This window comes from Clarias gariepinus, chromosome 14 (genome assembly GCF_024256425.1).
Source record: "Clarias gariepinus isolate MV-2021 ecotype Netherlands chromosome 14, CGAR_prim_01v2, whole genome shotgun sequence".
Classification (NCBI taxonomy): domain Eukaryota; kingdom Metazoa; phylum Chordata; class Actinopteri; order Siluriformes; family Clariidae; genus Clarias; species Clarias gariepinus.
In genome coordinates this window covers 20819050-20835982 of record NC_071113.1, presented here as the reverse complement: position 1 = coordinate 20835982, position 16933 = coordinate 20819050, and the positions used below count along the sequence as shown (strand labels likewise).

Here is a 16933-nt window from a genome sequence, read left to right as displayed (position 1 = left end):
TCGGTGGAAGTGGCATCCCAGGGACAGAGCAGTGGCTGATGCCCTAGCACACACTGAAACGGCGTCATGCCGGTCACGGAGTGACGTAACAAATTTTGCGCATATTCCGCCCAGATTAAACAGTCTGCCCATTCATGTTGTGGGCTACTACAATATGCTCGGAGAAACCTTCCAAGCTCTTGGACAGTCCGCTCTGCTTGCCCATTCGACTCGGGGTAGTAGCCTGACGTTAGGCTAACAGTGGTTCCCAATTTCTGGAAAAAAGCTTTTCAGACCTGCGCGATAAATTGAGGACCACGATCGGAAACAGTATCCTCCGGGATACCTTAGTAGCGAAACACTGATTCGAATAGGGTTTCTGCCACCTGGAAGGCTGATGGGAGAGAGCTAAACGGGAGGAAACATCTTCCCTTAGAAAATCTATCTACCACTACGAGAATAGTCGTGTACCCCTTTGACACCGGCAGATCCGTCACAAAGTCCACTGCAATATGGGACCATGGTCTGTTAGGTGTGAGTAAGGGCATTAATTTACCAACTGGCAACCTACGGGGGCTTTTGGTTGCGGCACATGTTGCACAAAACGAAACGACTGTTGTCACGGTTTCCCGCAATTTTGGCCACCAGAACTTGGGTACTAAGAGGTGGATGGTACGTGATACGCCGGGATAACCTGATGATAAGCTCGTGTGAGCTATGATCGTCACTCGCTCGCGTAGTGGCTCCCGGAACGTATGTTCGATTCGGAGGACAGTCCCTGGGCGCGGGGTGGGCCCGCATCAGTTGGGCTATCTCCGAATCGATGTACCATACGATCGGAGCCACTACAAGTGTCGATGGCAAGATGTTTTTTTGGATCTAGGTTTTGATCGGCGTCAAATAGTAACAGGATAACGCGTCTGCTTTTTTATTGCGTGAGCCGGGGCGATACATAATAACAAATTGGAAGCACGTGAAGAACAGCACCCATCGGGCTTGGCAAGAGTTTTTTGCCTGTTGGATGTACTCGAGATTCCGATGGTAGGTGAGTACGGTAAAGGGGGGTTAAGCTCCCCCAACCAGTGCCTCCACTCCTCTAATGCCGCTTTTACTGCTAGCAGTTCTCTATTATCATAGTTGATTTCAGCAGGATTTAGTTTTCGTTAAAAGAAAGTACAGGGGTGGAGTTTTTTTTAAGTTGCCGTGACGTTGTGACAGCACTGATCCCAGCCCCACCTCCGACGCATCGACCTCAACTATGAAGGGCTTCTCTGGGTCAGGTAATTTTAGAATAGGCGCAGAAGTGAAAGCTCATTTGAGACGCTGGAAAGCTGCGCGTGCTTCCAGCGGGAACTCGTGCAGGCGCTGTGGTTTTCCCTTTAACAAACTTGTAAGCGGTGCTGCCACTGTGCTGAAGCCCCGAATAAATCGTCTGTAGAAATTGGTGAACCCAAAAAAAACTCTGTAGCGCCCTAACTGACTTGGGTTCCGGCCATTGTTGCCTCGCCTTGAACTTGGTCGCCTCCATCCCGACTCCCTGGCGTCCTATGCGATAACCGAGAAATGCAATTTCCCTTGATGAAAATCACATTTCTCCGCCTTTGCATAGAGCCCATGTTCGCGCAGCCGACGAAGGACGGCGGTTACATGCCTGACGTGCTCGCCATATGGCCCGCCTTTTTTTTTTTTCAAAAAAAAAAATCCTGCCAAAGCGGGAGACATGGACCTACTGATGAGCCCATGCTGTAGAGCCTTACTCACATATTCCTCCATGGCCCGGCTTTCCACCACGGACGATGGATTTAGCGCATCTAGGAGCCCATGATGCGAGATTGTGCCCAATTAAAATTCAGATTGTAATAGCTGAGTCATGGAGGACCCAGCATGACGGACTGGTTGACCTGAAGAAGCACAAAAAAATAAAACATATTTTGCTCCTTGGTATGACCCGGGAAAGTTAATCGTAGTGGCACAGAGAGGTGATTGTTTTAGGGTTTGACCATCTAAAGCTTTAACTGGAATCAGGTATGGAAGCTTCAACACGGGAGCTCGTAGCTTGGAAAGAAGAGTAGATGAGATGAAGTTGCCAGCCGAACCGGAATCTGTGAGGGGAAAGACAGACACTGATGAGTGATGAGTTCGAGGAGGTGTGTATGTGTTTACGTTCAGCAGTGGACAGGTGTTGACATTGTGTGCTCCCCCCCCCACAGTACAAACACAACCCTGACGACAGTCTTCGTCGCCGCTCCTGGGTCGAAAGGCGGGAAGTGCCGACCTCCATCGGTTCAGGATGGTTGCTTTCGCGCGGGTCGTTGGGTTGGGAAGTGCCTTCGTTGACCACGAAGGTGCTGATCCAGCTTGATGGCCAGGTCGATATTGTCGTCCAGCGACAGGCTGGCATCACGACACGATGGTTTGAGCTGTAGTTCAGGTTGTAAGCTATCGCAGAACCTGGCTAACAAGCTTTTGTCGCACCTGCCACTCTCCGGGCTATAATAGTAAATTTGACCGCGTAGTCCAAAACCGTCTGGCTTCCCTGCTTCAGCCTCAGCAGTTGTTGCTTCCCCGATTTCCCGTGGTCTGGATGATCGAACACCGCGCAAAAGTCCCTAAGGAAATGGTTGAATCTGTCGTCACGGTCCTGCCGGTGCTCCACACTGCTGCCACCCAATCCATAGCGGGACCTCTGAGCTGCTGTGTAATAAAACTGATCTTCTTTGTGTCTGCAAGTTCTGGATAATCGGCCAGATAAAGCTCACAGGCCAGTAGGAAACGCTTACATTCTTCTGGATTCCCCGCATAGCGTTCCGGTGGGGCGGCGCATGGTGGTGAGTGTGTGGAGCGTGGCCGAGGAGGAGGGGATTGGGTCCACTTGAACGCCAGTCTCTCCAGGCTGGTCGCCATGTTGTTGACCGCTCTTGCCAGGCCATTGATTTGTCCTTGCTGCCTGATGATGTAGTCCAGCGTGGGGGTGGTATCATTGGGCAGCGGTATTTCTGCTGCGTCCTGCATGGTCTGTTCATCGGTCATGTCTGTGTGATAAGGAAGTGAACGCAGATGCAGGATGCAGTATTAGTGGATTTATTTTTTGTTCCAAGTTAACACAAAAAAACAACAAAAGAAAACGAAAACTACTGAAATTTGGGTCTGCAGGCGGGTAGGGTTAGACACTGTTAAGCAACATAAACATATAACAGAACTAAGAGCTCTGGTGGGGCTAAAACCCCGCGAACTGAGTCTCACTCTGCCTTCACCTTGACTGTGAAGACACTTCCTTTTAACCTACGCGCTGTACCCGTCCCTGCAGACACCGATCAGTCCTGGAAGAACACATACACACATAAGATCAGTAACAGATGAAACACAATGGTGCATGGCAGTGAACAGACAACGGGCTACTGGTTTGGCTGGGCTATAGAGACACACACAGGGGTAGACAGGTGATCTTAATTTCGTGCTGATAACAATACAGGGAGACATGCACACACAGACACACTAGGAGGAGACAAAGCGGCGGCTCAGTAATCCGGTGACCCAGATCTTAACCTCCCGGACTGAGGTGGCAGAGATGTTACATCTGCTTATTGGATTTACCATAAAATTATAATAATAAACAGTAGTTACGCTATGTCAACTAAAATTGCATGTATCAATACAACTTTCACCTCATTTGACAGCTCAGACGTAAGGCTACTTAATCATATTTAGTTGTCTGGCAAATTAGACATTATCACTTAAATGTAAGATCAACATTCAGCTTTAAAAAATTAAAGGAAAATTACTTCATTCTGTCTTAATTAATCCTATCATCATCAATGATGTTACACCTAAATGAATGTGAATAAATGCACCAAAGTGAGTGGAAATCCATTACTCCTACTAAAGCACCAAATTAGCCTGTGGTTTTATTTTGAATAAATCAAAGCTCATTTGAAGATAAGACAAAGCACTATTTTTGTTAGTTTAAGGTTATAATAACTAAGTCATTGTTGATATAAGTAAGATTAGTTAAGTGGTGGCTGACAAATTACTCTACACTCCAAAAAATGAAAAACAGTCAAAACTGGTTTGTGACAGTACATGAATTTTTTTAAGTTGCCGGTCCTTACATTTTGTGAGCTGCAAAAATTAAAGGCTTGATTTATATCAATATGTGCAAATTTATGGATTTGCAGAGTTTTATTTAATATTGCAACAAATACATTTTTTGTACAAATTAACAGTTAATTTAACTATTCAATACACATGTTTTTATATATAATTGGAATGGAATTCACAGGGTTTCATGTGTGTTATGATTAGCTTTAAATTATTTTGACTTATTTATTTATTTATTTTTTAAATTTATCTTCAAATCTTACTTTTATGTCATGGGTTAAAAAAAGTAGAGGTTGTAGGTGAAAGTAGCACTCTTAATGGAACTTTCTCTGGCTTGCTGAGGCTCTTACACTTGAAATCTTAAGATTCTCTTCCAAGAAACACATGCTCTCCCTTTCATTTGTCTATTTCTCCATGGGCTTTGGAGTTACATCATACACACCAACTCTAAATGGGACACTGCACTGCACACAGGCCAACTCTTTTTCCAACCTCCCTTCAGCACTCTTCATGCAGAGTGATTTCAAACACACAGCATGTGTTGAGTCAAGAGGTCATGGGTGGCACTTGTGCTTAAACCGAACAAACTAGCCATGTGTTGTGATCATGCTCTCTGTTAATCAGGCCTGACCATCCATGAAGAATGAGCCTCTGCTCACTCCATGTTCTTCCAGAACAACTGGAAAGCAACAGATGTTTTTGAGTTCATTAGTATTCTTCAAACTGAGCTAAAAGTAAATGCTACTCAGTAGAGTCTTGAAGATGCTAAGACAACATGGATTGGTGGGATATACCATGTGCACACATTTTGAAGCAAGACAGAAGTAGGGGTCACCTTTAAAATTTATTAAAACAGACTATTTGCATGACTATTATCAGTCTCGGTTGTCACAATAAAAATCTTTCAGTCATATATCATTTGTAAAGTTTGTTTTTATCTTTCTGACATACCACTTTGATTCATTTTTACTGGTCAAACAAAATAAGTCACAAAGAACAGAGCTTTAGTCCTAAAAGAATATTTATTTCTGATTGACAGGTCTGCACTTATGCATTATGGTACTAATGCTACCTTTTCCCCTCTTCATTTTAAGCATAATATCTAGACAATGATGTTGTGTTAAATGGAAAAGAAAAGTATAGATGTCATACAATAAATTGATATATCTTACATTTGTTTCAATTGGGCTGATTATAATTCTTTGAGCAGAACATACTATGCTACTCTGGTTTCATGTTCCCTGTCTAGGGAGAGAGAGCGAGAGAGAGAGAGAGAGAGAGAGAGAGAATAAAAAGGATCATTCTAGACTGTTCTAGATCATTCTAGTTGTTCTAGACTGTAAAAATTTTCAGTAACAAAGAAAAGTTCATCACATAATAATAACATAATAATAATGCTTACATAAATAGATGTAGTAATTTAGATAAATAAACACAATGATACAACCTATCCAAGGATAAAATAGCAAATGATCTAGCAACAGTGCTTTGCCCTTACCACCAATCACACTGTGGGGTGCACACAGATTTGCATGTTATAATTAAAATTCTAAGAGTTGTGCATGCTTGCATAATGGCACCAGGATGTGTTTATAAGAAATAATGACCATTACTTTCTTTCAGGTGCATTTGTGATGAGAGTAACTGCTACAGATGCCGATGATGAATCTTATGGAAACAGTGCCAAGCTTGTGTACAGTATACTACAGGGACAGCCATACTTCTCTGTAGAACCAGAAACGGGTAAATACACCATAGATTTGGATGTTGAAATGTACGTTGTAAATTTATGTTATCACAATTGCAACAATTTTGCAAGATCTATTTTGTTACTTACATTTTTACAGTATAGCAAGTGTACAGATCTCTCTTTTCCAAACAGAATCACTAGTAACACTCTCGCATAGCAATGTTCCTTTATCCCTTAAGCTTATGCTGTGATGTTAGATAGACATGCTACTCAGAGAATTTTCTGACTAAGTGAACAAGTTATTTTGGGTCTTTTCAGGGAATTCCTGAATATAGAGCTATAGACAGTATGTCAGCTGTTGAGAAAGTAAAGTGGATACTTTATTAAACCTTTGAGTAAAATTCATTGCAACAAGCAAATCATCCCTATTACTAAAGATATGTAAAAGTTTTATTCTGTTTTTTAGTAAGTTTCATTTTAAGCCTATACACTTAAATAGATTTGAAATCATTATATTAGACTACTGCTTTGCGGTGAAAGAAAGTGTAATAGTGATTATACAGTATAAATTTACTTATGCTGCTGTGGTAATTTGATCATGGAAACCAATATATTTTTAAATTAGAACATCCCATCTGAGTAAAAAGTTGTAACTGCATTTACAGTTCAGTAAATCATTTGAAAGTGTAATTAATAAAAATCCAGAGACTTGGAAAATAAATATGTCAAATACACATCAAAGTTCATTCTTTTTGTTTTGTTATGTTGTCTCAAGTTGTGTGCATTTAGTTTTTTTTTTTTTTATAAACTCACAAATAAGTATTTCTCAATAATACGATTTATTAAAAAGGAATGCATTTTATCAGTGTTTGTTCGGTAATATTATAGAAAAATTCAAAAATCTTATTAAATAAAGTTTATTTGAATTTGATTGAATTGATACCTAAATGTATAATATAATATAATAATTTCACAAATAAACAAAATGTTCAGTAATAATAATTAATATACAGTAGATATATAATTTCTACAAACCATTAGTAACATTAGAAGTCTTTGTAGTTAATACCAAGTGACAGATCTGTGTCAGCAACACAGCATATGTCAATGACAATATATGTATATATATATATATATATATATATATATATATATATATATATATATATATGGGAACTGGGAGTCTTTAGACATCAAACTGTGCATTTGGGTTTGCCTATATGTCAGAACAAAAGTTATCATTATTTTTATAGAATTAAAATTTTACCACTAACAGACTATGGGAATGATGTCGGAAAATGTAGAACTTTAAAGCAAGACTACTGGAGTATGGGAATGATGTCTAGAAATGTAGAATTCTCAAAATAATTATTATTATTTCTTTGATCAAAGAAAAAACTAAAATCGTCTTATGACGTGCACCTGCAGGTTATAAATAGGAGTGAACCGGAAATATTCCTCAGATCAATTTTGTCTGAAATAATGTCCAGTCACGCAAGCAGTAGGGTATTGGAGCGCAGCATCTCGTTCCAGCTTTTTCTGGGAACAGGGTTACAGCAAAGTAACCCGAGACGATCCCTTTCAAAAGCTACACGTGAAAACGAGAATACCAACGCCGCCGCACTGCAAGTGTCTGGACCCCCAGGGTTGTGTTGCGTGTGAGCACAATAGGCAAGGAGGTCTCAGACCAAGCTCTGGGAGGGTGACTCGAGGACCTGTAAGCCCAGAGTAGCATAAACATCCAAACTATAGACATAGCAGGAAATGATTGAAGAACTAACATCTCGTTGGAGATCACTTTATTCTTGAAAGGAATTCTACGAAATGCACGATCCTTATTCTTGATGCCTATAAGATTCAGCCACATGTGCCTCTCTGCGGAAACCATTGCAGCCATAGAATGGCCAATAGCACGAGCCCTCTGCTTTGTTGAACAAAGAGACAAGTCTGTGGCTCGGCGTAATTCCAAGAATGCCCTATCCTCAAGAGCCTGGCCAGTGCTCAAGTCTTTCAGCCGGTCAACCTGGTAAGCCTGCAAAACCGCCATGGTGTGCAGTGCAGCACCAGCTTGACCTGCTGCCTAAAAAGCTTTTTCCCCCAGGGAAGATGAAAGTCTACACGGTTTGGAAGGAAGTGTTGGCTTTTTCAGGGAGGATAATGTCCCAGGAGAGAGATAGCCCGCAAATGTGTCTTCTATCTGGGGCATCCAGAAGAATTTCAGTCAGGTTTCCTAGAAGAATTTCAGTCAGGTTTCAGGCCCCATCATAGTACAGAAACTGCACTAGTTAAGATTGCAAACGACTTGTTTTTAGCTTCAGACCAAGGCTGCATCTCAATACTAGTCTTACTTGATCTAAGTGCTGCATTCGACACCATAGATCATAATATTCTCATAGACCGCCTACAAAATCATATAGGTATTCAGGGGCAGGCATTAAAATGGTTTAGATCATACCTGTCTGATCGATACCATTTTGTAGATCTAAATGGAGTACCGTCTGATGTAATGCCAGTGAAATATGGGGTCCCACAAGGGTCAGTTTTAGGACCTCTCCTGTTCTCAATTTACATGCTTCCCCTGGGAAACATCATTAGAAGGCATGGGATTAGTTTCCATTGTTATGCTGATGATACCCAATTATACATCTCAACAAAACCAGATGAAATACCCAAATTGTTTAGATTAACAGAGTGTGTCCAGGACATAAAAGATTGGATGACCAATAACTTTCTTTTACTAAATTCAGATAAGACAGAGATATTGCTCATCGGCCCAAAAACCAGCACACAACAGCTTTCACAATTCAGCCTGCGTTTAGAAGGATGTACTGTTACTACTAGCTCAACAGTAAAAGACCTGGGCGTGATATTAGACAGTAACTTGTCTTTTGAAAATCATATTTTCAATATCACAAAAACAGCCTTTTTCCATCTTAGAAATATTGCCAAACTTAGGAGTATCCTATCCGTATCTGATGCAGAAAAGCTAGTTCATGCATTCATGACCTCCAGACTGGACTATTGTAATGCATTACTAGGTGGTTGTCCTGCATCCTCAATAAACAAGCTACAGTTAGTCCAAAATGCAGCCGCCAGGGTTCTCACTAGATCCAGAAAATATGATCATATAACACCTATATTATCATCCCTGCACTGGCTACCTGTTCAATTTAGAATTAATTACAAAATAGTACTACTTACATACAAGGCTTTAAATGGTTTAGCTCCCTCATACCTAACCAGTCTTTTGATATGCTATAATCCACCACGTCCCTTAAGATCACAAAACTCCGGACTTCTGGTAATTCCCAGAATTTTAAAATCTACAAAAGGGGGCAGGGCATTTTCATATTTGGCTCCAAAGCTTTGGAATAGCCTTCCAGACACTGTTCGGGGAGCAGACACGGTTTCCCAATTCAAAAGTAGGCTCAAGACGCATCTCTTTAATCTGGCATACGCGTAACTCATCCCATAACCTCATACTCCAGTACACCTATTCTGAATGGCAACTACGCTAATTCTCTCCATCTTTTCTGTATTTTTCTACCCATCCTGAGACATCTGGAGATTGTGCCAGCTTCAGTAGACAAAGGCCAACCCTGCGAGGTTTCTAAGGCATCTTGAGAAGGACCTGCTCCAGCTAGATTCTGCTTTATGATGGCTGGAGCTACACATCCTGCTCCTGTGCTTCCAGTGATCTGACCCCATCTGCCCTCTGCACCTACTGCTGAACTGAATCTACACAACTTCTGATATATTGAACTTTCACCTGCACAACACACTTGATGTTATTTATATCTGTTATCACCCAGATGAGGATGGGTTCCCTGTTGAGTCTGGTTCCTCTCAAGGTTTCTTCCTATTGCCATCTCAGGGAGTTTTTCCTTGCCACTGTCGCCGTCACCCTTGGCTTGCTCATCAGAGACATTTCATTCATCATTATTTCATTTTATTTTTATCTAGACACATTTTTCTCACCCATACACACTTCCAAATATTTTCTTTTCTTTTCTTTTCTAAAAAAAAAAAAAAAAATCTTAATTTTTTTTTTGTGAAGCTGCTTTGGGACAATGACCATTGTTAAAAGCGCTATATAAATAAAATTTAATTGAATTGAATTGAATCATCATATAACCCTGCGCTTCCACATCAACGTTATTCGAATAAATCGAAGTTGATAGCACGAAAACACGGGATGAATATGGCTTGCTTAAAGGGTTAACTCGTCATGGAAGTCATTAAAGAAGGGGAGAGAGCGTTGTTGAAGATGCGCATGAAACCTGTTTAATTTCGAGTGCTTAGGAGAAGCTCGCTGATGCCGCCAGTCAGTATGTAGCCGCTCGACCGCACGCGTTACTACTTCGAGTAACTCATCATACGCTCTATCGTCACTAAAGAAGCGCTCTTAGGTGCTTTTGGTGCCAATTTCCATCTCCGCGGACGCGCGAGAGGATGACTCTCCTGTCCATTCACAAGAAGCGCTAGAGTGCGCTTAAGTGGACGGAAAATTTTCCCAATCCGGCAAGAGTGCGAGAGAAAGGAGAGGAGACTCCGTCTCGTGCGCATCTGCCAGATCTGCACGTGATTCCTAGGAATGCACTTTATTTTTAAAAAACTTTATCCCCCTTTTTTCCGATTTTCTCCCCTAATTTAGTAGTATCCAAGTCCACCCCGTCGCTAGAGGCTCCCACCGCCAATCAGTTGGGAGGGCCGTAGACAGACCCACGTGGCGTCACCGACCATTTTTTTTCGAACTGCTCGCTCACGCACCGTTGGGGGCGGCGTAACACACTCGGAGAAACAGTGCTATCCACTCCCTCTGCCTGCGCGAGCTCACAGATGCCCCTGATTGGCTTGTAGAGCCGTCATTAATGTGGGAGCACTAGTACCTCATGCCTCCCCCTGAGAGAGCTCGGCCAATCAGCTCTCTCTAGGCCTCCGGCTGTAAGAGGTTAACAGCATCATCCAGGGATCAAACCAGCGATCTCTGGATGATAGAGCGAGCGCTTTATCACTGCGCCACTCTGAGGCCCAGGAATGCACTTTAATCAGAAGGAGGTCACAATACTCACACTCTCCCTGAAGCCCGAGAGGAGAGCGTGATTTTTTCCCCAAACACTCGAAGCAAGTGTGGATTTCGCTCTCCAAAAGAGGTTTATCACAAGGAGGGACGCATCTAGCCTGAAACTTTGCCATATCGGTGGGTTAAAAACTTTCTTAATTTAGCTTGTTCACACACATACTGTATGCAAACACAACAAAGCAGTCCTGAAGACAAAAAGACCTGAGGAATGTTTTTGGTTCACTCCTATTTATAACCTGCAGGTGCACTTCATTAGATTACGTCACCTGACCGAAGTTATATAAGCAAAAAAATTAGGCATGTTTGATACACACATGCTTCACAACCTGCAACAAAATTTTTTTTGAGTTTTCACGCAGCATCGAGTGTATCTTTTGAAAGATAACTTCCTGATCCGGCGAGAGCGTGAGGGAAAGTGGGAATTCGGTCTCGTGCATGTCTGCCAGATCGCACTGTTTAACCCCAGGAACCTCTTTAAAGAATGCGGTCCGCGCGAAGTACTCGAAACAAAGGTGTGAAGATCGCGTTTCAAAAGAGATCTATCACGCGGAAGTACGGATCTCCTAACAAACTCCACCATATGGGTGGGTTAAAACTTTTAAACTCGCTTGCATACATGACACGCGAACACAACATGGTCCTGAAGACAAAAAGACCTGAGGAATGTTTTTGGTTCACTCCTATTTATAACCTGCAGGTGCACTCAGATGATGTCACCTGACCGAGGTTATATAGGCCAAAAATTTGGCTAGTTTGGTACACACATGCTTCACAACCCGCAACACAAAAAGATGCTCCCATAGCGTTTTCACGCATCATCGAGTGTAGCATTTGAAAGGGAACACATAATCATGTATACAAAACACGTACTGTATGTATCCAAATTTAAAAATGGATTCAATTAATCATTTTTCTTAAAATTATAATGACAACATGAAAAAAGTTTGTTTGAAATCTTTACAAATAAAAATAATAATAATTTAAAAAAAAATCACATGTACGTAAGTATTTATAGCCTTTACACTCAAAATTGAGCTCAGGTGTATCCTGTTTCCACTGATAGTCTTTGAGATGTTTCTACAACTCAATTGGAGTTTGCCTGCAATAAATTTAGTTAATTGGACATGATTTGGTAAAGCACACGCCTGTCTATATAAGGTTCTACAGTTAACAGTGAATGTCAGAGCACAAACCAAGCCATGAAATTGCAAGAAATTGTCTGTAGAACTCAGAGACAGGATTGTATCAGCACAGAGGCACAGATCTGGTAAAGGGTACAGAAAATTTTGAAAACCCAAAAAATACAACAACAAAAAAAAAAAGTTGCAAAACTTTTTTTTCTTTTTTCGTTTATTCCTATTATTGGTCGCCATAATGGACCATTTGTTTCCATCTAACTCTATCTTCCACCTCTTCTTTTGTCCCTGCATGTCTTCCATCACCACTGCATCTCTGCCACCTCCAGCTCTGCTTCCTTTTTGTAAACTTTCTGTCAAGACCACCTGCTACTCTTTTCGACCCATTCCACCCTGACTGCACTCTCTTCCTAACTTCTTCACCATACAGTACTTCCCACTCACCAAACTTCTGTTTCCATCACCACTGCGAACAGTCCCATCTCCTCCTTAAACCAGTCTGTGTTTTCCTAAAACTGATCTTCTTCTCTTCTCAAGTAATTCACTTGTTGACTTGTGTATTTGCTTTGGGTCATTACTGTTTCCTTTACATTTAGTTAGTCTTAACAATAAAACTGCAGTTTGCTCATTTTTTTGATGAAACATTTTTACAAGTTAATTTAAATTTACATTATACAATATACATAGTAAATTAAAATACACATTATGAATTGAGTAAGAATCAGTAAAAAAAGGACAAATAATTGAGTAGATATAATAAAAATAAAAGGTAGATTTATTTAATAAGCAAATGTGCTACATTTAGTAAAAAATAATCAACTAAATTTACTTTAGACAGATCTATCAATTACCATTTACTCAAGGAGTATTTAGTTTAGGTCAATATTTTAATGAAACAAAATTATAAACAAAGCAACAGTAAACACACACAACTTACCTAGTTTACTCTGCAAATACCCTATGTAACAAGGGCATAAAAACAATCTGCTGAATTAAAATAATTAGTAAACAGTCTCAAAATCTCTTCAACAATACATCTGCCGGATATACTAACATCCCATAAGCTGCCCCTTAAAGGAATGTTACTGTTATTATAAGTACAAGTACGAATGTTACTTTGAATTATATCATCCTAAAGTTTAAGTGAAACGCTGCAAATGCTGTTCATGCATTCTTTTTGGACTAATATGTATCATCATATGGATTTATGGGGGGCGTTCAAGTCAAACTGTGATTTGCGATAACAATCCAAAGGTGTTAGAGTGATTGACCTTTAAATAAGATTTCAAGCACAGTATAGTGATGAGACTCAACCTCAGTAAAATTTTTGAATGCTGCAAAAGTTTTAAAGAAGTCTGTCTGTGAATGACTGGCTGACAGAGCTCTGAGCAGTTATTCCAGTTATTCCTTTTAGGAAAAATAGACTGATTTAATCACCAAAGCCATTCTGTTCTTAAGGACAATGCATGACCTCATACATTTATGGAAAGTTGACTTTAAGGGAAGGGTTTGGTAGGAAAAGGTGTATAAGCAACAGGGATGACCACAGTCTTAGAAGATAAGCAAAGCTGATTTAAGAGCTTGCAAGAGCATAGACATCTCTAAGAAATTGGCTGTGGCTCCATAGAATCAAGCCCCTCCTAAACCAGAGACAAGATTAGAAGCATCTTACCTGGTTTAAGAAGAAAACTGGACCACTGCTCAATGGTCCAAAGCAGATTTTTTGTTCATTCGGAAATCCATTAGTCTGTAAGAAGATTGGAGAGAAGCAGAATACAAGTTGCTTAAAGTCCAGTGTGACATTTCCATAGTCAGTGATGATTTGGAGTGCCATGCCAAAGGACCTGTGCAGAGTGCCAAAACTACCACTAACTGGGTTGCTGACCATGATACAACTGTGCTTGATTGGCCAGCCAACACAATTGACCTGAACCCTATATAGAATCTTTGGGCTATTTTTAAGAGCAAGATGAGAGACACCATATACAGACAAGCTCAAGGCTGACATTAAAGCAACCTGGTCTTTAATAACACCTACAGTAAGCAGTGCCACATACTGATCATCTCCATGCCATGCCACACTGACGCAATAATTTTTGCTAAAGCAATCCTGAACGGGTATTCAAAGCATAAATTTAAATAATAGTTAATCATTTTTTTGTATAATAAATAAATTTGGTATTATAGAATATGATATAATATTGTAGCGTTTTTACCTCACACAAGACCTACCAATTCAGCCTAAGCATGAACCGGAGCACATCAACAGGTCACACACACTTAACACAAACAACATTCAATTCAATTCAATTCAATTCAATTTTATTTGTATAGCGCTTTTAACGATTTACACCATCACAACGCAGCTTTACACAATCAAAAGAATTAAGTTTGTATGAAATGTGAATGTGTATGAATCAAAATGATATGATTGTCCCTGATGAGCAAGCCTAGGATGACGGCGACAGTGGCAAGGAAAAACTACCTGAGATGGTAATAGGAAGAAACCTTGAGAGGAACCAGACACAACAGGGAACCCATCCTCATCTGGGTAAAAACAGATAGCAGGGATTGATGTGCATAATAATATGCGAGACTGGTATAAGTTCAGTATAAGTGGAGATGTGTAAGATTCAAGTCCAGTTTGTTCCTGGAGGCTCAGGTAGACTGTAAGAAATTCCAGTCCTGAACTACTGAGCGGCTGAAGTCACAGGTCCTTAGAGAACAACTGTCTGCATCAGTCGAGGACAGGACCACCTTCATGGAAAAGTGGAACCATCCCCAGTCACCACACACATTCCAGGCAGACCACATGGGGCATCCATGTGATGGGTTCTCCAACCAGAAGCAGGACTCCAGGATAAGTTAGACAGGTCCAGAGGGCGGAGGAGGTCTGGATCACTGGCAGCTCAGGAGCGAGAGAGAGAGAGGAGAGAGCAGAAAAGGATAGAGCAAAAGAGAAATAACAGTTAGGTATGGTAACAGTCAAACAATGTATAGGGTGAATGTATATTTAGTGCAGAGTGCAAGTAGGGACTCCGGCAAGACTAACTATGACAGCATAACTAGAAAGGGAGAGCCAGAAGGAAACACAGACATGAGGGCTTTCAGAGATGTAAAGCAACCAATCACCTCACCGTCAACAAACCTGAGTGATCAATGAGAGTGGGAAAGACAGCATCTAAACACACTAGTTCACCTAATACTCTACATCCATGAGTCCCCCAGATCTGCTCCTTTACCTAAGGCTAATCTATTTACAAAAATGCTTGGCTAAATAAATAGGTTTTTCTTCTTCTTTGTCTTTCGGCTGTTCCCTTTCAGGGGTCGCCACAGCGAATCATTTGCTTCCATCCAACCCTATCCTCTGCATCCTCTTCTCTCACACCAACTAACTTTATGTCCTCTCTGACTGCATCCATAAATCTCCTCTTTGGTCTTCCTCTAGACCTCCTGCCTGGCAGATCCAACCTCAGCATCCTTCTACCGATATATTCACAATCTCTCCTCTGAACATGTCCAAACCACTTCAATCTGGCCTCTCTGACTTTATCTCGAAAACATCTAACATGGGTTGTCCCTCTGATGAACTCATTCTTGATCCTATCCATCCTTGTCACTCCCAAAGAGAACCTCAATCTTCAATTCAATTCAATTCAATTCAATTTTATTTGTATAGCGCTTTTAGCAATTTTCATTGCCGCAAAGCAGCTTTACATAGTCAAAAGAATTATTTAGGTTTGTATGAAATGTGAATTTGTATGAATCAAAATGGTCAGTTTGTCCCTGGTGAGCAAGCCGAGGGCGACAGTGGCAAGGAAAAACTCCCTGAGATGGTAAGAGGAAGAAACCTTGAGAGGAACCAGACTCAACAGGGAACCCATCCTCATTTGGGTGAAACAAAAAGCAGTAAATGATCTGCATTTATACAGTGTGTAGGGTGGGAGGCAGTTCAGCTATAATAGCTGATGTTAATTGATGTTAATATGGAGTCCAGGTAGTTATTGAAGACCCAGGTAGACTTGTAAGAAGTTCCAGTCATGAACTATCGAACTGTCAAGTCCCCAGAGAAACAGTTGCCAACACCAGTCAAGGCCAGAACCATTTTCTAGGTAGAGAGAATCATTCCCAGACACCAGACGCATCCCAGAGAGACACATGGGGCATCCATGTGACGAGATCTTCAGCCAGAAGCGGGGCACCAGGATGGGTCAGACAGGTCCGGAGGGCAGAGGGAGTCTGGATCACTGGCAGCTCAGGAACGACATGTGTAGCTCGACAGAGAGAGAGAGAAAGAGTGAAAGGGGGGGACAGGAGGAGAGAGGAAAAAGAAAGAGGAGGGGAAAGAGAAGAAGAGGAGAGATGGCAGTTAGGTATGGTCACAGTCACACAATGTATAATGTGAATGTATATTAACTGTAGCGTGCAAGCAGAGACTCCGGCAGGACTAACTATGACAGCATAACTAAAAGGGAGAGCCAGAAGGAAACACAAACATGAGGGCTTCCTGACATGTAAAGCAAACAATCCCCTCACCGTCAGCAAACCTGAGTGATCAACGAGAGTGAGGAGGACAGCATCCAAACATACCAGTTCACCATAATACTCTACGTCCATGAGTCCCCCAGATCTGCTCCTTTACCTATGGCAAATCTATTTATAAAAATGCTCGGCTAAATAAATAGGTTTTTAGCCTGGACTTAAACACTGAGACTGTGTCTGAGTCCCGAACACTATTTGGAAGACTATTCCATAACTTTGGGGCTTTGTAAGAAAAAGCTCTGCCCCCAGCTGTATTTTTCATAATACGCGGTACTGACAAGCAGCCTGCATCCTTTGATCGAAGTAGGCGTGGCGGATCGTAAGACACTAGCAGTTCGCTCAGGTACTGCGGCGCGAGACCATTTAATGCTTTATATGTCAAGAGTAGTATTTTAAAATCAATGC

The 16933-nt window shown here is 41.2% G+C and overlaps 1 protein-coding gene across 3 annotated transcripts in view; it reads left to right on the top strand.

Annotated features, from left to right (window-relative positions):
• LOC128541087 (cadherin-10-like) overlaps positions 1-16933 on the top strand; it is a 103839-nt gene that overhangs the window by 40861 nt on the left and 46045 nt on the right. For all 3 annotated transcript variants that reach the window (XM_053511247.1, XM_053511248.1, XM_053511249.1), the window contains exon 4: positions 5701-5820. In XM_053511247.1, coding sequence (XP_053367222.1) covers positions 5701-5820 — 120 coding nt within the window. The remainder of the gene's footprint in view (positions 1-5700; positions 5821-16933) is intronic.